The following is a 25370-nucleotide window of genomic DNA, read 5'->3' as shown; positions in this document are numbered from 1 at the left end:
TTGCAGAGAGCGTGCTCGCCACATCGAACTTGATTCAAAGCTTCTTTCAAGCGTAATATTTGATGATTACAACACAGAATTTCAACTTTTCAGCTTCCCAATAAGCTTAAAAAAGGCAAAGCCATACTGACTTGTCTTGGCAACCTTAGTTTCAGCTTGATGTAAGCTTGTGTTAGCTTGATTTGAGCTTGCTGGCTTGTACGTACATGCTAGCTGCAATCTTAATATGCTGTCAGGCATGAGTCATCTAGCGAGCAAAGGCAAATACACCAATTACCAATTACGGGTCGCACTTTTTTGCTTATTCATTAAAGGTTCCGTGTTCGATTCAGCAGGGTATAAATCAACATATCCACAACTCCCTGCCAATTAGGCATAAAAAAACAGTATTTCCAAGTCTTAAGGTGAAGTCCATGTAATTTTTTTTTCTTGTCATCGCTCTTATTTAAGAGCTGTGTCTGTAAATTTAACAATATCACACACTCGCATTTGTTGTTCTGTTTAAAACCTTTTCAAAATATATTAATTAATTGTAATATAATTGCCGTAAGAATAGAGTAAATGTTTGTAATTGTTATCACTTGCACGAAAGTTACAACCAATGTATAACACTTAGTTAATATCTGTTGAAAATATAACTGAGAGAACAACAAATGAAATATAGGTGTATAGTTAAATTTACCGAAATAGCCCTTAACAAATAGTTATGACTATAAGATAAAATAAAAAAGTGTCATAATGACGTATGAGACCCCACCTTAGCTTATAAGTAACCAATTAATGGCCACTGAAAAATGTAACTTTTAGTTCATGAACATAGGAGTGATGACTATTTGGCAGCTTCACGTGAGCGACGCATGCTGCAATGTTTAATTCAACACATGGCTGAGGTATATAGAAAGTAGGTTAATAAAAACGTTCATAAAACGCTTTCACTGGACGGAGCCTTATGCGAAGGTTGCTAGCAAAGTTTTTTGTCCGCTGAAAATAATTCATCGTTGTGACAATGTCAGTTTTTGTCAGTTTTTGTTTAAAAAAACCTAAGGCATTACCTACTATTGTTTGCTTTTATTTTTATTCTCCTAATTAACTTATTTTTGGTAATTTTTTAATATGTTTCTTACAATAAGTATGATATAAAAATATAAATCGTTTGTTCAAAGAATAATAGTATACGGCAACAGTATTCAAGTGATTCTATGAAAGTGATCAGTTTTTTTTTCACTCTATATGGGACTATATACACACTCTTAAGGCTCATTCACACACTCCGAGTTGGTATTATTGTACTTCTTGTCATTTATACTATGCGAAGGCGTTTTCCTGTAAATTGGTTACTGAAGCTCTTTTGCGTTTTGATTTACGTCTCAGATTTTCTTAATAGATATTAGTAAATAATATAAAAAGAGCTTTAAAAATGATTGCAAGTGTCTCCTCGTGAGACCAGACAGCTATAAACCATTGTTTATTAAAAATGTGGTGCGAAAATTCGTAACCGAAAACAAATGGTAGGTGACTATAAGAATAAATAAACTGGAAAATCCCTCAACTAATAGTAATCAAGCGAAAATTAAATAACCAACTCGGCCTGTGAGCTAGCCTTATGCTGGGCTTTCAGGATTGTTCGTTTCCGAGTGAACCAACTGTAGAGCGTCGTCCACCACCAAGGCACCAAGCTTTTCATCAGCTCGGGGCCATAAATGTTACTCCGGGAAGTTGGCGGAGCTGTTTTCTAGTTGCCGGTCGAGACTGACCTGAAGACCGGCCCCGCAGAGACCCGCGCGGGCTGGGCGGGAGGGGGGAGGGGGTGGGTTTTAATGGCGAGTTATTGTTTCCAACTCGCCACATCTCCGTCCCACAAGGGTTGGTAGGCGCCGACCGTGGACTAACGATGAGATGGATTGCGCGTCCAAGCTGAGCATCATAAAAAGCTTTATTTGCTCCCAAAATTAAACGTCCAATTAAACTTACTTTCATTTTATAGCGTGTTATGATGAACATAGCTTGCAAATATTATATTTTTTTTAAAAATATCGCATCAATTCATCTGCGTAATTTTAACGCAGTAATTTTTTTATTAATTCGGGACTAATATCATAGTTTTAAATTTTTTAATGTATATTTAAAAAAATGTTTTAAAGAATAATTTTTATTTATCAGAAGATACGCAATATAGTAATTGTTTAAAATGGTTCTGTATCCAAAACGAATTTGAAATCGGGACTCACATTTCATTGCAATGTTCCACATATACGAAGCGTGTCTGGAAAATAAGTATCGTTTGGACATTAAAAATACCCTCATGAAAAATAGGTTAAGTTAAATGTTTCAGTTTACTAAATATCTGCATCTCATTTTCACATAGTAGACATTCGGTTCCAAACACTTTTCGCAACGCTCTAACAGTTTATTTAACCGCTCTGCATAGAAGATCGCCGCCTGGAAATTAAACCAGTTGACAATCGTTAGTTTGTACATTACGTGTAATTGTTGACTCACGTTTCATGAAATCAACCGAAATGAATTCCTTTTCGTCCCAAAAAATTGTAGCCATCATTTTTCAACTCGAGTACGGAGATTGCTTAAACTTTTTTCGGAGATATTTACTGAGCGCCTGTACTTAGGCTACACGTATTGCGTATTCGAAGTCCATGATGCCTATGGCCTAGGCGTCCATTCCATCCCCAGGTGGCGAACTTTCATGCGGAAGAGTTAAATAAACTGGTAGAGCGTTGCGAAAAGTTATTGGAGCTGAATGGCGACTATGTCAAAATGTGATGTAGGTATATAAAAAACCGTAAAAATTTCATAAAACCTTTTTTTTTTTTTGTGAGTTTATATGTTTGATAACCAAACGGTACTTAATTTTCCGGACACGCCTCGTAAAAACATTTTGCGACTACATTCTTGCTCCACCCGTAACTCAGTCCCAGAGACCATCACACGGAAAACCGGCGAACGTCCAATTGTGCTACTGAAGTTCGGCAATGCTTTTAATAACTACTGGTTGAAGGCCACTCATTTAAAAAAAACACATACCAATTTATCAAGATAAAAGTTAAAAAATTTCCCAATAAAACCACCCCGAAGTCTTTTTTTTATGTTTTATTTTGGAATCGTTTTTGGTAAATACGGTCCTTATTGAACCGCAACGTGAATTGAAACCCATCGTGCCGTTCGCTGTGTGACACACGTCAAACCGTCTCGCGCACAGCGGCACAGCAGGATTGATCGATCTAGCAATCCTCGCATCGCCCGCGGTCACTCCCGCTAGCAAATACAGGGTGCGTCTAAAACACGCGTCGAAAATGTGGGTGCGTGTGCAGAACATGTAGGGGAGGCAGAAATATCAACGAAGATACGTCTGGAAGCTTCCCTGTTTAACACTTAAGCTGTTGACGCGTGCAAAGGAATACACTGGATGCCTATACTTTATGAAACACCTTGTCGACATGGTAAAAAAAAATACAAACTGTTAGCTATAAAGTGAGACACATTATTACAGTTTTAATTAAATATTCTAATTTTGGCAGCTGAATATTTATATTTAACAAACCAAACAATTTCAAATTCATGCAGCATCAGAGTAGTTTTTATTAATAATCGGTATTTTTTGAAGTGAAAATTTTTTGGGTGCGATGAGAGTAAACGTTCAAGGCCAAAATTTAATGTAACTTTTCGCGAAACATTGTTATGAAACATTTGTGACGCAAAAAGGTCAGATATAAGGTACTTAGCCAAAGAGGTGTAAAGAGTGTAATTTGCGTTAGACGTTGCTGGGCTCGTTTCTTTTCTCGTTTCTTGTGCGATGATTCGTCCCCGGCCCAAAAACGAAAATACTATCGGGAGAGATAGATGAACGACAAAATAAGACAGAAATTGTACGCATGCATTTGTTTCAGAAAATAGATCTGCGTATCCTATGCAGTCAGATGTCAGTGCCTTGAAATTTATACTTGCTACCAGCACCCTCGCCTTCCTCCTTGTTCAACCAGCAGCGTAGAGAGCTCTGTTGAGACAGTCCCTGCATTTCCCGCATAGATAACCCTATTTGTTATGAATTTCATATTTCGTTCAAAGATTTGGTGGGTTCCAAATGGCAGAATTGTTTGAAGAAACTGTAATACGCACAGTTTTACTTTATGATGTGAGTAATTGAACAGTGAATAATATGTATTGTTAATTAATCATTATTGTTTGATCAATAATTGTTAATATCATGAGCGTTTATTTTAAAGTGAGTAACGAATTTGTTGATTCTTTTTTGTTGATTTATTTTTATTTCAATCAAATTTATATTAAACACAAAATAGGTCAGTATACTTAAATACTTGAACAAGAAATGAAAGCCAAAAAATCCCGCGCTGTGTAATTTTTAGAAATTTGCCTTTCTTCTCTATTTCTCTCTGTCTGCCGTTTTATCCCTTACTATATACTGTACTTGACAAATCGAGGTTAGAATAGCCCAAGAAAATTCATTTCTATCGCATGTATGGAGTTAAACGCGCTCTTTTTAATATTTTGTATAATATTAGGTACTAAGCTATAAATGTCTGAACCTTCTCTGGATCATCTATAAAATATGACTCATATGAATTTGAGTAGATTGTAACAATATTAAGTGTTGTATATCATGCACGTAAGAGATATTGAGATCCATTGCACAGGTTAACGGCTCTAGTGAAAGATTAAATAGTCTTGGACCTATGTTAATTAAAATGTCATTCTTTTACACGTCATATATATATATATATGTACTTGCCGGTCCCATCGGCTTCAGTTATTTTAGGCTTGGCTCGGAATGGGTTGATCCCACGATCTGGTTAGTTTTCTCTGGGTACTCCTGTTGCACCAATTTATTTCACAATTCCTCTGTTCTTGTCTCATCAACCCTCGTACTTAGTCTCTGATTCCCTTTATGATGACTAGACGTTAATTATTATCCCCCTTCAAACATTTATTTATTCATAGTACTAAAATAATTATAGTTGCTTAGAATATTACTACTATGTATTTTCAAACCATTAAAAAAACAACAAAAATAATTGTAAAGAAGGCTTAATATCACTAAATTGTGGTGTTATTTGCCATTAACTAAACTTAATACATACATATATGCGTTTCTTTACAAGCGTCAAGAATACATTAATCATTTATACGAATATTTTTATGCTGTTTAGTGAATAAGTCTTTTTTATACAGTTTTCTGTAAATAAATCCTAAAATAAATCAGTTTTACGATGAAGGCTACGGTTGTTTCAAATCTGTTTAACAAATATCAGTTCCTTTCAGAGTTGAGAATTAAAACTACTTTAAGAGCTATTTTTACAATTTTATAAACAGTTATAGACATGATAAAGCGATTATTATAAAAAAATTAGGTTATAATAGCTATGTACTCACTTGGCTCTATGGGGTGGGTCTTCGACCCAAAACCCTACAGTGGGGACTTCGCCCCCAAATCTCCACTCGTTAGGAGCTTCGCCCACAAATACCAATTCTTTGAGGGGTTTAGTACCGAAGAAAACTTTTCCTTTAATTTTCCACTCGTCGTTGGGGGATCTAACCTCGTTTGAGGCTATTCCCCAAAATGCATTTATAAGGTCTTTACATATTATATATAAACATGTATAAATTCAATTTGTATAAATATATATAGGGCAAATAGTCGTCAAGTTTGGCAAGAACATTGGCACGGCAAACGTCCATAATTGTGACAAATTTGATAATTTTATCTGCCTCATAAATATAGAAAAATATAAGAGAATGTGGAAAAAATGTACTCTAACTGAATCTAAAATAAAACTGATAAAGATAAGACAAAAAATGTCAAAGGACCAAGATCGTAGATTTTGCCAAATTCTATGCGAAATTGTAATTTATATATATTTATATACTATTCATATAACATAGACATTGGGAGAAAGGTCTGCGTTGAAGTTTTAATTGGACTACCATTTTTAATTTTTTCCTGATAATAATATTAGGTTTTTTTAAATTTTTCCGTTAGTTATATCCCAAAATCTAAAAGGTGGCCAAGTTTAGAATTTCAAGATTTGAAGTAAATATTTCAGAATTTCTATATGTGAGTGATTGAGTGAGTCATTGAGTGAGTCTTGCTTAAAGCAAAATAAAGATGGAAACTGTCCCTTTAAAATGGGTCAGAATTCTGGAGGTGGTACCGGGATCATTATTTGTTTCAAACCACAATCACATATCATTTTTTTCTTGTATTTAATCATTTTAATGGCACATGACGTCACTAAAACGTGATAAACACGCTCATGTCTTAAGGCACCGTATGCTTCTAATTGTCAAATATTTTCGTTTTGGAGATGTTATTAATTTTTAAAGTAGTTTTACAGTCTAAATTTTAAATGTAATTAATCTCTTAACAGAAACATTTTTCACGTCAAAGGATTCAATAAAATATCCTTAAATGAAATTATTATTGAAAATTAATTTTTATCAGTTTTTTTTAAGAAAACTAGCTGGGTAACTTGAATACTGTGCGTAATGCCTTTCAATAAACCATTTCAATTTTCAATGAATCCAATCTATGAATAACAATCACACTATGTTCAAAATTCAATGGCTTGCAAAGTCTGGGTATGAAAGCAACTAAACAACCTTAGTTGTATTCAATCGGTCGTTGGGAATGGGAATGAGCTTCAGTGTCGGAGGGAGAGAAGGGCAGTTGTCTACACACACTTGGTTAAGCGCTCGAAAAATCCTTTGGATTTTTTTTTTTTTCGGAGATGAATAAATATATTTTAACAATCGGTAGTTGAAAACCAAAAACAACCCTTCAGCTAAATTATTATCTTCTGGATCTTCCAAAAAAAATATATATATAATATGTACAATAATTCCGAAAGTGCAAAATTCGAGCATCAACTCAGGATATGTGGATATTTGAATTACCCTGGACCGGGGGAGGGGGGGATAGTAAAAGATACTATTTACTGACTTGGGGTTAGATCCCACAGTGATCGGCATCTTTAGATGTTATTGTGAAGTATTAAAATTATTGCTTAAATGCTTTTATTTTTCGCTCGACTAGGTGGTGATAGTAACTAAAATAAAAGATTGGTTAGGTTTGGTCAACATTTCACAAACTTTTAACTCGTGGAAAATGAATGAAATCTCCAAGATTGTGTTTTCTGTTTCATTCCAACCGCGAAGTAGCACGAGCGAGCGTTGCACTTCGGCTAAGTTCGGGACTGATCGGGAGCTAACCCCACCCTGGGAACCATGCCATGGCCCGAGAGAGGGAGGAGTCACGTGACCACGCAATGTTGCGATGGGCACGGGGTGAAGAAGGGGTTAGGATGGTTGGGGAGGGGCGAAGGAAGGATCTTACTGGCAGTCGTGAGCCAAGTAGAGATCATGCAAATAAACTGCCGCGCGGGGAAACAGATAACGGGTCAAAGGTCACGACATTTGATGTTGCCGTTTCGCCCCCGATTCGAAAAAAAAAGTAGGATGACCGACGAAAGAAGGACAGCAACTCCGAAGGTTACACGGGAATCCAGGGCTTCGTGAAAAAAATTATAATTAAGTATAGCATTTCGTGAATTAGGTAACGTTTGCATATTAACACCACACGCGGGACTGACCAGTAACCTTTACGTCATTTGCAAAAAAAAAAACTCCAATGGTCTAGTTGGAAGGCAATCATCAATTAAATGTGAACAAATTACAAGAACTTTCTAATACAAAATGACATGAAACATGTGATCCATTAGCAAAAATCATAACCGGAGATAACAGGTACATACGTTCTTTGAAAGTTTCCTGCAATTGTAAAATGTTGATTTAAAATCCTTTTTGGGACATATGCCATAGCCATGGATTGTCGTTGCTATGTTGTCGTTGTATTGTCCCCTTTATCTGTACAGTATAATCGTTGGGTTCGTTCTGTTTTACGCTGTATTGTTTAAGGTAGTTTTTTGTCTGTACTTAATGTTCTTCTGGCAACTGTTTCGTTGCTGCTCGCTGTGTTCGTCTGTGATGTGATATTTTTCTGACGAATTGCTTCTCGGAATTCTGTGTGCTGTCTATCCATTTATCTTTTGACATTGGCTGCATTTGGATTATTTTCTGTGTTTTGGTCAGTTTTATTGTTACAACATGAAGAAACTTATGTACATTTTACAAGAAATGTGCGTGGGCACTTGACAGTTATATTGTGACACCTGTGATTCTGTTAGACGACCTGCTCGTTCCAAAGCCATAAAGATGTGCTGAAATTTTATTAGTTATTGTTTCGTCTCTTTTATTTACATAATTCTCACAAATATGCTACGATTTAAAATAAATATAGCACTCAAAAAACCAAAGCTTGTGTATGAGCACCACCATTAGTCTACTTGTGGAATATAAACTATAAATATACTTGATTATAAACTTAAAAAATCACGTTTGGTTTTAAATGTACGATGTATAAAAATTAATTAATTTTTATGTTAAAAATTTAGACACGAATTTATTATATATATTAAAAGTGCAAATGACAGAACGAATTATAATATTTGAGCTACCAGAGAAAGGTAAACACGCACAAAACATTAGAGAAAATGTATTATCATTTTACATGTTAAGGTATAGAAAAATATATATATGCGCTAAGTCTTTTGTTTGTATTTGTCTGGAAGAAAAGCTACAATTCTTGGAGTAAAAATTCTACAAATTAATGTGAAATCGTTTTCTAAGGGTCCAAGAATAGTAAAATTGCGTTTTGTCTATGCTGGGGATAATTTTATGATGCATAATTAAAATATAATTTTATTTATACACAATAGTTGTTGCTGCAAAAATGTACAATGTTTTAATATCATATCGTTTTTGAACATTAAACCTATTACTATATTTGTACCTGTGAATGTACCTTCAAACAATTATAAATTGCGAATTATAATGCACTACTGCATTGATTGGTTATCATCCCATTAAACAATTTAACGTATGTTGCTAGGTTGCTACATAATAAATTATTTTAGACAATCGCACGACGTTTCTAAGTTACAGCTACAAAGAATGCCACTTGATACATAACCGCCCTACAACATTCTGCTTATTTTTGTATTTTTAATTCGTACATTCAAATGAAAACAAATGCATCACTACAAAATAGTATTCGCATTTAAACTGGTGGTTGTGGTACCACCATTAGTTTAAATAATTTTTAAACCGTTCCCTCAATAACTATCTAGCATTAATTGTGCACATTAATAAGCACAATGAAACGAAAAAAGGTCCATTTTTAAATTTTCTATTACCTTGTCATTGGTTTAAAATATTTATGTTTTATTGAAAAATCAAATGAAATATAATATACGCAAATTTTCGTAGAAAATAATCAACATTTTATAAACGCTAAATAAACAAAATTAATGTGTTGTACAAAATTACAATACAGGCTATATCTTATAACAAAACAAATTATTTTCTTGACAACTGGTTTACGAACGAATCTTTTGAAAAAGAACAGAAAAATGTTTTCAGGGCAACTGCCTGTGGAGGCCCCGGACGCCTCAGACTGCTCCGGCATTCTTATTTCCATTCTCTGATCCTCGTGGTACGCCCCTCGGTGATTAGAGCGGTAATTTACGGCCGCTCGTGCAGATAGCTTCGCACGGAACCAATTAAAAAAGAAGCCGGTATTGCCGGCACGGGCGGGTGCGTGTCGATTCCATCTGTTCTTCGCGATGCCCCCGCTTAACCTCACCCGCCTTAATGCCGACCTCTTGCACCCCTGAGGAGGCGGTCGTCTAGCCACGCGCCTGCAGCGCGCCTCGTGACCGAGAGTGGAAGCTGCTTGATGCCGACCTCTTGCACCCCTGAGGAGGCGGTCGTCCAGCCACGCGCCTGCAGCGCGCCTCGTGACCGAGAGTGGAAGCTGCTTGATGCCGACCTCTTGCACCCCTGAGGAGGCGGTCGTCCAGCCACGCGCCTGCAGCGCGCCTCGTGACCGAGAGTGGAAGCTGCTTGATGCCGACCTCTTGCACCCCTGAGGAGGCGGTCGTCCAGCCACGCGCCTGCAGCGCGCCTCGTGACCGAGAGTGGAAGCTGCTTGATGCCGACCTCTTGCACCCCTGAGGAGGCGGTCGTCCAGCCACGCGCCTGCAGCGCGCCTCGTGACCGAGAGTGGAAGCTGCTTGATGCCGACCTCTTGCACCCCTGAGGAGGCGGTCGTCCAGCCACGCGCCTGCAGCGTGCCTCGTGACCGAGAGTGGAAGCTGCTTGATGCCGACCTCTTGCACCCCTGAGGAGGCGGTCGTCCAGCCACGCGCCTGCAGCGCGCCTCGTGACCGAGAGTGGAAGCTGCTTGATGCCAACCTCTTGCACCCCTGAGGAGGCGGTCGTCCAGCCACGCGCCTGCAGCGCGCCTCGTGACCGAGAGTGGAAGCTGCTTGATGCCGACCTCTTGCACCCCTGAGGAGGCGGTCGTCCAGCCACGCGCCTGCAGCGCGCCTCGTGACCGAGAGTGGAAGCTGCTTGATGCCGACCTCTTGCACCCCTGAGGAGGCGGTCGTCCAGCCACGCGCCTGCAGCGCGCCTCGTGACCGAGAGTGGAAGCTGCTTGATGCCGACCTCTTGCACCCCTGAGGAGGCGGTCGTCCAGCCACGCGCCTGCAGCGCGCCTCGTGACCGAGAGTGGAAGCTGCTTGATGCCAACCTCTTGCACCCCTGAGGAGGCGGTCGTCCAGCCACGCGCCTGCAGCGCGCCTCGTGACCGAGAGTGAAAGCTGCTTGATGCTGAACGACGCCATATTCTATTCCAATTTCCATTGATGATATTTTATTAGTTCATATATCTTGAATGAAAATTTAATAATGAATTCATTTGAGTTAATTTTTTTAGTAGTAGTAGCATTTACACCTCACTTTTTTTTTGTTTTTCGTTGATTCTAATTTTTTTTTTTTTTTAATTTATTTTGTTTTTTATTTGTATAGTTCTAGCCTTTTTTTATTACTATGTCTGTTGACCGGTGTTTAATAAATGTATAAATAAATAAAATGAGTTCTTTGGCATTTCGTCAGATTATCGAATATTGGTTTCCAACACCTTGCAATGTTTTAATTTTAAAATAATTTCAATTTTTAAATTTACTAGCTAGCTCAGTCCAGTAACAACCATTGATAGTGTGACTGGTTTTAAAATATTTTAGAAGTTATCTCGCTATTTTATTTAATGGAGACATTGAAAGCTATATTTCGTCCAATATAAAATACCCTTTAAGCTTTATTGACATGTATAGTACCATACTAAAATTTTACATTTTGAAAAAATCTTAAAACTTAAATTCATCCTAACTTTTTAAATTTGGATTTTTTTCTTATTACAGCATCCTTTAAATAATTATGTTATAATATACGTGTTGAAAATATCTGACGCAAAAATTCACAATAAATAGTTATAACTATTACACACATAATAAAAATCACGATTAGGAATTAAAATAATATAATTTCGTAAAAATGGAACAAATGCGTAAAGTTTTCTTTAAAATATTCAGTCTAGCACGTAACTATTATGAGTCATTTGGCTTAATGCTAGGTTTTAAATGTCATTTTGTTTTTACGGTTTTCTCTTCGTCGGTATTAATTAAGTGCTATATCTGCCTTTTTGCCTTTTCGCACTTTACTTTTCTTGCATTTTTTGTTCTGTCACAAATATATTCAATGATATTTTTAATAATTGTGATATAATGGGTATTTAAACGTTGCGCAAGTGAAAATAATAAGTAACACATTACCCAAATATTTACAATCATTATATAACTAAGTATTTATACGTTAAAAAATTGTGACCAAAAAACGAATGCAAGAGTGTTATAGTGTTAAATTTACGGAAGTAGGTGTATCCAATATATAGAAAAGACAATTAAAAAAACAAAAAAACAAATCAGCTTGACATAAGAGACCCATCCTTTAAACAGAAAAAAATATAAAGAATTAAATGCTTTATAAAACTAAAATTAATATTTTCTTATTTTTTAACCTTAAAACATTTCTTATTACATGAAATGCATAGATATACAAAATATATTGATACACATATTAAGAGGTGCAGCGGATTCGAAAATAAGCGAGCCGCGGTCCGTACCAGACATTTATTAACAAACAGCACAAGATCAAGATTGATCAAGATCATTCAAAATTTAGAATTGATTACCTGAAAAAAAGTGGTCGAGTTTTCTTCAGCTGTGAAGAAACATTATAAGAAAAATCAAGAAAAATATCAACGGGCTAAACACTTCAATGACTTTAAGAAGAATTTATTCTGCCTTCAGTTAAAAAGCAATTATGGGGCTTGGAAAATCTATATACTGGCATTAAAATAAAATTCAACAATTTGTGCCTTCTTAAAAAATTTTTTCACTAAATCCGAACACTACATCTTAATTCCAAAATGTATAGTTCAAGAGAAAAACAAATTTAATTAAGGGCTGGACACTTATTCTTTACTATATCAATATTCTAAAACAACATTTATACTATCGTAATTAGAGTAGCAGCAACAAAAGGCAAAGCGCAAGTATACTCTTGAACAAACATTACAGTGCAAAATATATGACACTAAAAACATTACTTGAGTACGCCAACTAAATGTCATAAACCTTAAATTAAATTGTTATTACCTTTACTGGCATTCTATACATTAGCCACTACGGACCCTGAGGTATCTGTCGAAGAAAATACTCTGAATGGTCGCGATAAGTCGTGTTGACGAGTGTCAAGAGTTCCACAACTTGTATTTGTTTTAACAGTTAATTTCAGTGAAATTTACCTAATTTTTTGGGGTTTCTAAAATGTAAGTTGTTCTATATTTATAAGGTGGTAATGTAAAAAATATTGGTTGTTTTTTGAAGTCGGTTTACGAACGATAGTTTAACGTGAAAACGTCATAGAAAAACATTGATGAAATGATTGCATACTTTTATGAATAAAATTGAATAATTTTTATTTTAATAATAAAAGAATAAATACTTGAAATTATACGAGTAATCAGATTTTTAAAATGCAAGAATAATTAACCTTTACTGCCGAAATTGTTGTTGTAATAAGGAATGAAAACCACATTAACTTTTGATATCACTTTATAAACAGTCGACGAAACAGTTCGCGTGTAGATGACTTGTAATTTATTTTAAAAACTGGCGTTTAGCTATAAAGTTTAAATATAATTATGAACAAGTTTTCCTATAAATAAACTGTAATAAAATATCTATCATCAATTATATGAATCACCATAATATTTTGGTCAATTGTAACATAACCTATTATTACTGCACTCGCCGACAGCGTAACGCAACACAGCGCAACGGAACAATGAGCGTAACGGGACATAGCGTAACGGCACACAGCGTAACGGAACAATGTGCGCAACGGGACACTTTTTCGTGCGTGCAGCCGTCGTTCATCGATTTATTAGACGTTGTAACGTCAAAAAAATAGTTTACAACAGCCAGAAAAAAAAGGTTTTGGCTGTTTTTGAGATTCCGTAGCAGCACAGTGACTTAATACTTTTTCAGAGTCACTTCCTCTTATATAGGCTATATGTATGATCTAGACATATGGTTTTGTCAGAAAGGTCTGCAAACCATAACTTCTTCTTACTCTTATGATTGTAAGAAATAGTTTGCGGATGCCTTGCGGTATGGGAGAGCGGACAGGGTGACCGCGGCCGCGCGGGCGCGTGTTGCAGATGGTGGTCCGCGCGGCGAGCCGCCATGGGGCCGGGTGACTCGGCGGCGCGGCTGTACCGGCCCAAGATGGCGGCGGCGCTGCTGACCGCCACGCTGGCCTCGCTCTTCCTCACCTTCCACGTGCTGTACGACGGCGCCGTGTACAGCGTGGAGGCGGAGCCCTCGGCCCGGGGGCGGCAGCACGACGCGCCGCCGCCGGGCAAGATGCACTTCCCGCGCACGCACCGCCGCCTGCCGCAGGCGCTCATCATCGGCGTGCGCAAGTGCGGCACGCGCGCGCTGCTCGAGATGCTGGCGCTGCACCCGCGCGTGCAGAAGGCGGCCGGCGAGGCGCACTTCTTCGACCGCGACGACAACTACAGCCGCGGCCTGGAGTGGTACCGCCGCAAGATGCCCTACTCCTTCGGCGACCAGATCACCATCGAGAAGAGCCCCAGCTACTTCATCACGCCCGAGGTGCCCGCTCCTACTAGTCCTACTGGGACCACTGCTATTGAAAACATTTTCTTACACGACTTATGCGGCAAAAATTTTCAATTCGGTAACTCCTACTATTTATACTATAAAAAAAATAGTTCACTGATTAAGAGAAAAATAGGTTTAAAAGAGGCATCTTTTAAATTAACTTAGCATAACAATTTTTTGTTTACGTCGTGAACAGTCAAAGTTAGCCGATTAAAAATTTTGCCGTGTAAGTCGTGCTGTGATTTTTTTCTCCAAAAGTATACCATGTATGATATTTTATTTTTATTTTAATTGCGTAACAAAAATTTGTTGTCACAGTAGATTACGTGATAATTAGGTGCAGGGTGGTGATTTAAAAACATTTTAAATATATGCTTAAAAATAAATAAAAACAAAAAAAAATATTGTTTTTATTATATTCATAACTATAATTAACTGGAATATTAACTGATCTCTGCTTAACTTTAAATTGTAGATCAGTCTGTTTATACAATGATAAATTGTGAATCATTTAATAAGTATTGAAAGAGCCACTTATGAATAGAGCCATTATTTTGAGGTTTTATATCAATTCCGGCTGGACTTAACTTGCATATTCCTTTTGGGAATGCTCATTGATTGATAACGAGGTCACATCCTTTGGCGGGGTACACGTGATTGAATATCAACTTCCTCTTGTTTATTACTGGCTCAGAGTCATCAAGGGCACTGTGGTCCAATCATCATAATGAATCAAAAGCATGTGTGCTTCAAGTCTACATTGCTACAATATTAAACCGCGAAATAGTTTTTACACTACCTGCAAATGATAAAAAGATATAAATGAATTTTTTAATATATAAATTACAAAACTATAAATGAAATATGAAAATTAGAATGATTCGTAAATTAAATATGATTTAAAAATGTAAAATTAATGTAGGGTTCTTAATGTTTCATTAAAAATATTAAATAGTAATTAATGAAATATGTTGCCAAAATAACGACTGATGAGCAAGTGATTAATTAATTTATTGTGATAAGCAATAACTATAAGAAAAAATTAATTAAATAATATTAAAAAAAGAGATGTGTCTGCTCTTTATCAAAGTTGTTTTAACAAAAAAGTTCTACTTTATCAAAATAGTTTTCAATGAAGCGTAAAAGTAAATGAGATTTTTCGGTTAACTCACTTTCATGCGTGCTTTTTATGTTTGCAAAAACCAAACAAAGTTTATTGACCAATCGTTTATCTCATTTCCCAGGGTTAGTTGTAAATATATACTACTAGGTTAGTGTTAAAATTTTTGTCAAATTAAGTATTCCATTTTTTTATATTATAGGCCTAAAAGGAAATATTTTATGTGTAACATACTCAACACGTATCATTTTTCATGACATAGTTTTTTCAGTTTTATTTATGTTTTCCCATTTTATCGTTTCGTATTACTGAAAAATATCCACACTTGACGTCCAGGATAGTGTCACTAATATTTTCGGGGTAACAGTTACTCTATAGAACAAGTGTAGGCTTTAATAAAAGTTCAAAGCAAGGTGATAGGGTTTGTCAATCCATATAATTGCATAACTTATTTGTACTTCATATTGCAGCCCAATTAAAAATTATATTAGATGAAAGATACAGGGATGAAATCAAATGAAAATTTTTAAAGTTTCGTGAAGAAAATTAAGAGCACTTTCTCGCACAGAAATATGCGCTTCAAACCTGTTGTCACAGATGAACTCAAGAGTTATCGCGTAAGAGCGGAAGGTATGAACTCAATGAAAGTGTGTAGATTAACCGTTTAGTCATCCTCACATGTAAAATGTCACGCGAGTCTAGCATTAACTCTTAAAGAACATTAAGACACCCAATTGGTTTCAGAAGTTTTTATGGATTAGATAATATTGAATTTTTTATATTTAAATTGGGCCTTCTGTAAAGAAGATATCAGAATTTTAGATCTTTACAGTACCGGTAACAAAGTTTTTTTGACAGTCTTATTACATGTTTCATTCAAAAATATTAATTTAATACTAAGCTTTGGTGACTTCAAAAAGGAAACCATTAGTAACACATGTTACTGTTAAGTTCAGGCCATCCAATTAACAGTTTACTATCCTTAAACGAAGCATAATTTGTAATATCCCACTAAATAAAAGATTGGTGGCCAAAAATGCTGTCTTAAGAAGTCTTTTTCTACCCCATAAGGTGACGAGATCATCCAAACTAGTGATGCCTAACTAATTTCTTGTTTCAAACTAATCTGGTCAGACACATACAGTGTTAACATTATTTCTACTTTTACAAGGAAGTTTCTTGGTAAACCAGTGGCCAACGATATCACTTGCAAAATGGAAAAGCAGAGCTTTATACCGTGTAAAATGTTACAATTTTACAGTTTTACAAGGGGTATCATTGGTAACTGAGTTTCCAAGGACTTTCCTTGAAAACGTAAAAATGTTTTTACAGTGTATTAATTACTATAAAATTATTAAAAATATATTTATGTCTAGCACGTTAAGTATAGGTAATAAACAATATATATGTTTCACGTGCTAAAGTAACGGAAAAATTATTTAAAATGTATTATTTGTTAAAAACATGAAAATTTAAATAAATACAATAAAAAATTTACGCATAACATTGACTAAACAGAAATTATATTTTATAGACGCCTATTTCCGTAAGAATATTCTAGCTTCTGAACACTGTCAGCTTAAACTTTATTCTACACGAATGCAAATAAAGACGGCTAATACTTGACAGTATGCCATATACATATTATTACTTTTTGAAACATTCTCCAGACGGGCCGTGCAAAGAAGTCGTGGCCCAGATGCGGCCCGTGAGCGGTGAGCTGTCCGGACTATAACACTGTCCGACCCACCAGATAAGTCTGGTTCTACTGGATATTAGAGATCAAAACAGCGACCTTGTTGCTACATAACGGCGCATTAACGAGCTTGAACCCATTGTAAAAAATTATTTTGTACAACTGATTTTGAACATTAGAATTGATATTTTCTAATTATATATGTGTAGACATTCTGAGAAGCAGCAGTTTTCTCTTGGTATGCATTATTTCTTCTCGTTTTAAAGCAGTAGCGAAAACACTGTTGCATGCTGTCTCCATTTTTAGTTTAATGGCTTTAATAACTGTTCAAATTTATTCGTCTACCTTAACAGTCTTCTTATGTGGAAAATAAAATATTAAATAGTGATGTATCTCTGTGTTTATTATGTGTTTTATATAAAAGTATTACAAGCCACGTTAAGTATAAATTATGGAGCTAATTTACTTTTCAGAAAAAGTACACGTAAAAGGTCAGGAATATGGAAAAGACCTTACCCAAAAAATATACCAATAATGGATTGTAATATCTTTAAAGTTTACTTCTCTCCTTCTAAAAATAATTATCACTGAAAACAAAGTAAAATATACGGATGATGCACAAGCCAGAAAAACAACACGATTTGTATAATAATCATCACGTAGATGGAATATTGAAATCGTATAACTGCAACTATGAATGACACATTGTTTCTAAACACCATACTTTCCTACAAGTCCCTCACATATAACTAACTTGAGCATGTCATCAGCTAAGAGATTTATTTGTTTAATCTGACACTAACAATATTTAAAGCAAAAAAAAACATTGTTGAATATACACCTAGTCACATCGCTAACTAGTGACATGACAGTGACATCTGTAAATATTGTAATGGCACAAAATGAAAAGAGATCATTCTTCGTTATCTGACACCAACAGTGTTTCCACTGGAAGAAAAGGAATAGGGTAGAAGTTGAAATTTTGTTAGAAAGGGGAGGGGGATTCGTGATCGTCGCACTTGTGATGTAGGTAATGCCCTTCATTCTCTTAACACTGTTCTGCCCTGTGCATGGACGGCTCGCTGGGTGCTCCTACTCTAGCAGAGACTCGTGGCTTGCTGAACTGGCCTGACATCGGCCTGAAACAACCATCCCTGGAGCTTGCCACCTCACTGTGGGCTCTCCTGAACTCGCCGCACCACAACTGCCGGTCAGCTCGGCGCGTGGCGAGAGAGAATGCATGCTGTTAGGAGGGAGGGGGGTCAGTGACCTCGGTGCTGCGTCGACAATTACACACATTCAAACACGCCTTCACAGACTTATTGCTAAATAAATCTTCAAATCTCAAGTTATCTTACAATATAGTGAAAAAAGGTTTCTTTGTCTGAGGAAAGAGTTTTAGTAACAAACTGGTAGGAAAGGGAGAAAGAATCAAAACAAGATACATATGGACTGCAAAATCCACAAACAAAATACCCTCACTTCTTAGTGTTATTTCTCATTTTAAAATCATATGATGACAATTATCTTAAATTAAACTAGCTAAAAGATTATTTGGTATTATTTATAAAGTCTTACGGGTTCTATTTCATGACAAAAGTGCTAAACACAGCTAGAAAATTTTGGAAATACCTATTTCAAGCTTATTGTTTCTTACATTTCACGTCTATTTACATCTAAAAAGGTACTGTGCCTTGCGTAGCTAGTTGTTAAATATAATTCAGCTATGTTCCACAAAATATTTACAACATAGGGAATATTAAATTTAAATAAACATTTTAATGCACAGTTGGGTGTATGTCTGTGTTACCGTATGACGGAGATCATAGAGTCTGTGCCATTTTATGAAATCTGACAATTGTCAAATGTATTTACCAGTGGTACTCAGCGACGAGGGATCTTTCTTTACGTTGTTTACAAACTCTCTTGACAGAACAACAGTGTAGGAACCACTGAGTGATTTTCAGGTTCGGAAAACATTTACACCACAAAAATCAACATGAGGCTACTCTCAAAGCGCTGGAGCTACTAGTGCTGGGCGGAGCAGGTAGAAGAAGAAGGATTCGCCCATAAGGGAGCCTCACTCCAACTACCTTGGAACTGTTGGCTGGCAAGAAATGTGATTAGGCCCTTAGTTAATATATATATGTTAGCAACTTTTTTATTACTTAACGATTTACATGTATAACATACGATATAAGATTACCGTTTTATATGCTTGAATAGGTGAAACAATGTGTTAGTTGAAGTTAATATTAAAGAATTTTATCCAACAGAAGAGTATTTTATAAACAAAAATAAACGGCTGTGCCTTGTTAACGTTGTTTTCACGCTGGGTTCACGTTTATGTAGTAATCGATAGAAGACTGCAAAATAAATTATGTGTTATTTTCTATTGACAAGCTAGACTCTGGTGAGAGGTAGCTTCCACTACCCACTTTGCACGTAGTTCAGTCAGAGATTAACGTGGCTTCTAGACATGAACAGCAGTGCCACATTAGTGGTAGCGAGGTGCAGGGGAGAAGGGCAGAGTTGCAGAGTGTGGTGGCTTGTGCTGCAGGTGCCGGAGCGCGTGCGCGCCATGAACAGCAGCGTGAAGCTGCTGCTGATAGTTCGGGAACCGCTGACGCGCGCCGTGTCCGACTACCTGCAGCTGCGCAGCCACGCGGCCACGGCCCCCACGGCGCCGCGCTCCTTCGAGCAGCTCGCGCTGCGCCCCGACGGCTCCGTGAACCTCGCCTACCGCCCCATAGCCATCTCGCTGTACCACGCCTTCACGCACCGCTGGCTGGAGGTGTTCGACCGCGCGCAGCTGCTCGTCGTCAACGGCGACCAGCTGATCCGCGACCCGCTGCCCGAGCTGGAGCGCGTCGAGGCGTTCCTGGGGCTGGAGCCGCGCCTGGGCCGCCACAACTTCTACTTCAACCGCACCAAGGGCTTCTACTGCCTGCGCAACGACACGCAGGACAAGTGCCTGCGCGAGAGCAAGGGCCGGCCGCACCCCAGGGTGGACCCTCGCGCCTCCGCCCGGCTGCGGCGCTTCTTCGCCGAGCACAACCAGCGCTTCTACGACCTGGTGGGCGAGGACCTGGGCTGGCCCGAGGAGTAGACCTCTCTTCTTCGCCGAGCACAACCAGCGCTTCTACGACCTGGTGGGCGAGGACCTGGGCTGGCCCGAGGAGTAGACCTCTCTTCTTCGCCGAGCACAACCAGCGCTTCTACGACCTGGTGGGCGAGGACCTGGGCTGGCCCGAGGAGTAGACCTCTCTTCTTCGCCGAGCACAACCAGCGCTTCTACGACCTGGTGGGCGAGGACCTGGGCTGGCCCGAGGAGTAGACCTCTCTTCTTCGCCGAGCACAACCAGCGCTTCTACGACCTGGTGGGCGAGGACCTGGGCTGGCCCGAGGAGTAGACCTCTCTTCTTCGCCGAGCACAACCAGCGCTTCTACGACCTGGTGGGCGAGGACCTGGGCTGGCCCGAGGAGTAGACCTCTCTTCTTCGCCGAGCACAACCAGCGCTTCTACGACCTGGTGGGCGAGGACCTGGGCTGGCCCGAGGAGTAGACCTCTCTTCTTCGCCGAGCACAACCAGCGCTTCTACGACCTGGTGGGCGAGGACCTGGGCTGGCCCGAGGAGTAGACCTCTCTTCTTCGCCGAGCACAACCAGCGCTTCTACGACCTGGTGGGCGAGGACCTGGGCTGGCCCGAGGAGTAGACCTCTCTTCTTCGCCGAGCACAACCAGCGCTTCTACGACCTGGTGGGCGAGGACCTGGGCTGGCCCGAGGAGTAGACCTCTCTTCTTCGCCGAGCACAACCAGCGCTTCTACGACCTGGTGGGCGAGGACCTGGGCTGGCCCGAGGAGTAGTCCTCTCTTCTTCGCCGAGCACAACCAGCGCTTCTACGACCTGGTGGGCGAGGACCTGGGCTGGCCCGAGGAGTAGACCTCTCTTCTTCGCCGAGCACAACCAGCGCTTCTACGACCTGGTGGGCGAGGACCTGGGCTGGCCCGAGGAGTAGTCCTCTCTTCTTCGCCGAGCACAACCAGCGCTTCTACGACCTGGTGGGCGAGGACCTGGGCTGGCCCGAGGAGTAGACCTCTCTTCTTCGCCGAGCACAACCAGCGCTTCTACGACCTGGTGGGCGAGGACCTGGGCTGGCCCGAGGAGTAGACCTCTCTTCTTCGCCGAGCACAACCAGCGCTTCTACGACCTGGTGGGCGAGGACCTGGGCTGGCCCGAGGAGTAGTCCTCTCTTCTTCGCCGAGCACAACCAGCGCTTCTACGACCTGGTGGGCGAGGACCTGGGCTGGCCCGAGGAGTAGTCCTCTCTTCTTCGCCGAGCACAACCAGCGCTTCTACGACCTGGTGGGCGAGGACCTGGGCTGGCCCGAGGAGTAGACCTCTCTTCTTCGCCGAGCACAACCAGCGCTTCTACGACCTGGTAGGCGAGGACCTGGGCTGGCCCGAGGAGTAGACCTCTCTTCTTCGCCGAGCACAACCAGCGCTTCTACGACCTGGTGGGCGAGGACCTGGGCTGGCCCGAGGAGTAGACCTCTCTTCTTCGCCGAGCACAACCAGCGCTTCTACGACCTGGTAGGCGAGGACCTGGGCTGGCCCGAGGAGTAGACCTCTCTTCTTCGCCGAGCACAACCAGCGCTTCTACGACCTGGTGGGCGAGGACCTGGGCTGGCCCGAGGAGTAGACCTCTCTTCTTCGCCGAGCACAACCAGCGCTTCTACGACCTGGTAGGCGAGGACCTGGGCTGGCCCGAGGAGTAGACCTCTCTTCTTCGCCGAGCACAACCAGCGCTTCTACGACCTGGTGGGCGAGGACCTGGGCTGGCCCGAGGAGTAGACCTCTCTTCTTCGCCGAGCACAACCAGCGCTTCTACGACCTGGTGGGCGAGGACCTGGGTTGGCCCGAGGAGTAGTCCTCTCTTCTTCGCCGAGCACAACCAGCGCTTCTACGACCTGGTGGGCGAGGACCTGGGCTGGCCCGAGGAGTAGACCTCTCTTCTTCGCCGAGCACAACCAGCGCTTCTACGACCTGGTGGGCGAGGACCTGGGCTGGCCCGAGGAGTAGTCCTCTCTTCTTCGCCGAGCACAACCAGCGCTTCTACGACCTGGTGGGCGAGGACCTGGGCTGGCCCGAGGAGTAGACCTCTCTTCTTCGCCGAGCACAACCAGCGCTTCTACGACCTGGTGGGCGAGGACCTGGGCTGGCCCGAGGAGTAGACCTCTCTTCTTCGCCGAGCACAACCAGCGCTTCTACGACCTGGTGGGCGAGGACCTGGTCTGGCCTGAGGAGTAGTCCTCTCTTCTTCGCCGAGCACAACCAGCGCTTCTACGACCTGGTGGGCGAGGACCTGGGCTGGCCCGAGGAGTAGTTCTCTGTACCTGGCCTAGTATCCCGGTCGGGCGCCATCCTGAACTCATTGCAGGGGAGTACTTACGCATTTTTTTTAATGCCAACTTTAACTTCACATATTTGTAACACCAATTTGAACTGAACATATTTGAATTTATCTCTCAAATATAATATTTTCCAATATCTATCGACAAACCTGATAATATAAATGCACTCAATTTTAAACTATTTTAAACTACAAAATTGTTCAACTGATTTGGTAAAAACTGTATAATATGAATCCAAAAAACCTTTTTATACAATGTGCATAAACGTCTCTAGCCTGATATTTCAATAGTTCGTTATAATTCCGTTGAACCACTTTTTTCAAACACGTATTTCCCTGCAATCAAGTACTCGAACGCGCCAAATAGGAAAATAACCTCCAATACAGCTGTCAGTGTCATGACTGGTGCAGAGGCATGCCCGCCATGCTCTGACTGCAATTGGGCGGGCATTCTTCAGCACTGATACAAACATTAGGCTAGAATTTATTGTGAACTGTTTCTACCACCTAAGTCACTGTCAAGGATAAAAAAAAAATGTCAAAGTTGTGTAGGTATAAGTTAACGGAGCAATGAATGGTTTTCCCAGGTATTTATTGGAATCCTGTTCCAAGAAATATCCCATTTCAGAAAAAAAATAGTAAAATCTTCTATTCGAAATCAAAATGTAATTTACGTCTGTAAAATAACTTGTTTTCGTTGAAGATCGTACCTATATATTCTGATTACATTTAGTTGTAAACGTTGTTCCCTTCCAGAATTCAAAACTTTAAGTATCTGATGAGCTTTGTTCACGTGTGTGCTCAAAAATAAATCATTTAGAAAACCTCAATGTTATTCCTCAAATAAAATTACAACTGAACTCACGGTATAGGTGCATCAGATATTAAGACTTTGAAGAGCATGCCTGGGTGAACTGTTCTTGTTTATGATATGTTAACCTGGCCAATTATAACCAAGAACAAAAAATAATAATTGTAAGGACTGTGCGTGCTTTTTTAACTTGTTGGCCATAAATCAAATATGAGTAATAAACTGAACATTGAGGTTAGGTTCCAAAACCTTTCTTCGAATTTCCATAAGGCCTGACACAGATCACGCCAAAATATTAACCCTTTTGGAATTTCCTAAATTTGAACGTACGTGTTTAAACTTACTTTTCTCCAAAATAGAAAATACTGTTAAAAACACAACTCTATATTTTTAAATGTCAGAGGCTAAACAAGCTCTATAAATATTCTATAACCATGTTTTTAGCGTTGTGTGACTTTTTAACATGGAACGTGGCCTCAATATTTGGATCATATTGGTCCGTGATGCATTATAGATGTAAGTTATTGTGAATATATTTTTATAATCCATATTGGAAGTTGTTGACGGTTGTTAATGAAGTATTATATAAATATTTATAAAACCCCACGGACACAAAACGAGTCATGTTATATAAACATAACGGCTTAGCGAGAATTAGTGAAAAGTGACGAAACTGTGCCCCGCTGTGAACGGATGTGTTTGAGCAATGCCTCGTGTCAAATCCGCCGGTAGCAAATAGGTATAGCTAGCAAAAACACGTACGTTGTGAACACGCATAACAGAAACGCTCCGTTTCCGTGGATCGTATCAGTTATAAATCGACTAAGTTTGTTGTAAGAAACGCGAGTGATAGTTATTTGTGATGTTATTTTAACGGTAGTTTTACCTCTTTGTGTGGTGCGAGAAACTATCGTTGCCGCATTGCTCAAAAATAGCGGGTTAGTTTAGATAATAGTTTAGATAAAGCTGAGTTTGCAACCATTTACCTAAGCCAGCTGTGTGAGCAGCATTCACTCAGTGCCTCTAGATCAATAACACTGTGAATAAATTTGAACATATAATTGTATACCTACAAAATATTGAAGTAAACATAGCAACGAGCTTCCTATACAAACATATCAACCTATATAGTTCATATAAATATGTAATAATTTGCTATTTACACATACTCTATTGAAAACCTAAATGTTTATTTATATTGTACGTTGTAAATTAGAGGTCATTTCTGAACTGACTTCACGTTTGTGTGCTTTTGGTTAATTAAGAGATAATTTTTATTTAGGGACGCAATAAGAAATATTTTAGGTGAGTTTATGAATATAAAGCCCAGTAATAATATAATCCACATTTTTAATTTTTTTTAAATATCGCGAAATATATATGACCAAAAAGTATATACAGAACCATCTTCTTATAACATGCAGTGACTTGCGATTTCTCTACAGGGAAACTTTATGGGTCCATTTGTAGGATATCCGAAGAAACAAATTAATAGTTTATAAATACACCCCAACAATTTATATTTACTTACGCAAAAACACTACTAAAGTTATTTTGAATGCACATATATGCTTTATCTCTGTTTATTCAAAACACAAATAAAAAAAGGTAAAAAATCAAATATAAAGACAAAATTATTATAAAATATATAATCAAGAGCTTAAAACTAGCTAACCCCATTTAAATTGATTTTTATTGGTTGTTTATATTCCTTTTAATGATGACCTTGAAACTAAAAGGATAAAGGCGTTAAAAATAAACGAAATATTAGTATTTATATGAATTTATGACCATTAAAGTAAAAACCACATTGCGTAGGAGAATTTTTATGTAGTAAAAAAAAATTACTGTGTTACATACACTCGTATTTTAGCTTTCTTTTTGCTTTGCTGGTAATTTTATGTTAAAATTGGAGGCTTAATTTTATTTTTAAAAAATAACTGCTGACTATTTTTCATTTTTTTTAAAGTATCCGGGCACATGATTTTTTGTATATGTTACTCTTTTATCGTTTCACACCACGGGAATTCTTGAAGTGATTATAAAAGCTTATTTATATTTAATACGTTGAAAATCGGCCAGAAAATATATCATAATTCGAAAATAGTTAGAAAATTATTTTCTCTGAGACGTGAAAAACCACAAAA

At 39.0% G+C, this 25370-nt stretch overlaps 1 protein-coding gene across 1 annotated transcript; it reads left to right on the top strand.

Moving 5' to 3' along the window:
- The first annotated feature begins 13739 nt into the window (after window positions 1–13739).
- LOC134527391 (heparan sulfate glucosamine 3-O-sulfotransferase 5) lies at window positions 13740–20105 on the top strand. Its single transcript, XM_063360046.1, has 2 exons — window positions 13740–14171; window positions 19557–20105. The coding sequence occupies exons 1-2, from the start codon at window positions 13740–13742 to the stop codon at window positions 20103–20105; spliced, it is 981 nt and encodes a 326-aa protein (XP_063216116.1).
- The last annotated feature ends 5265 nt before the right edge of the window (window positions 20106–25370 follow it).

Source organism: Bacillus rossius, chromosome 1, assembly GCF_032445375.1.
Source record: "Bacillus rossius redtenbacheri isolate Brsri chromosome 1, Brsri_v3, whole genome shotgun sequence".
Lineage (NCBI taxonomy): Eukaryota > Metazoa > Arthropoda > Insecta > Phasmatodea > Bacillidae > Bacillus > Bacillus rossius.
This window is presented reverse-complemented; position numbering and strand designations above follow the sequence as displayed.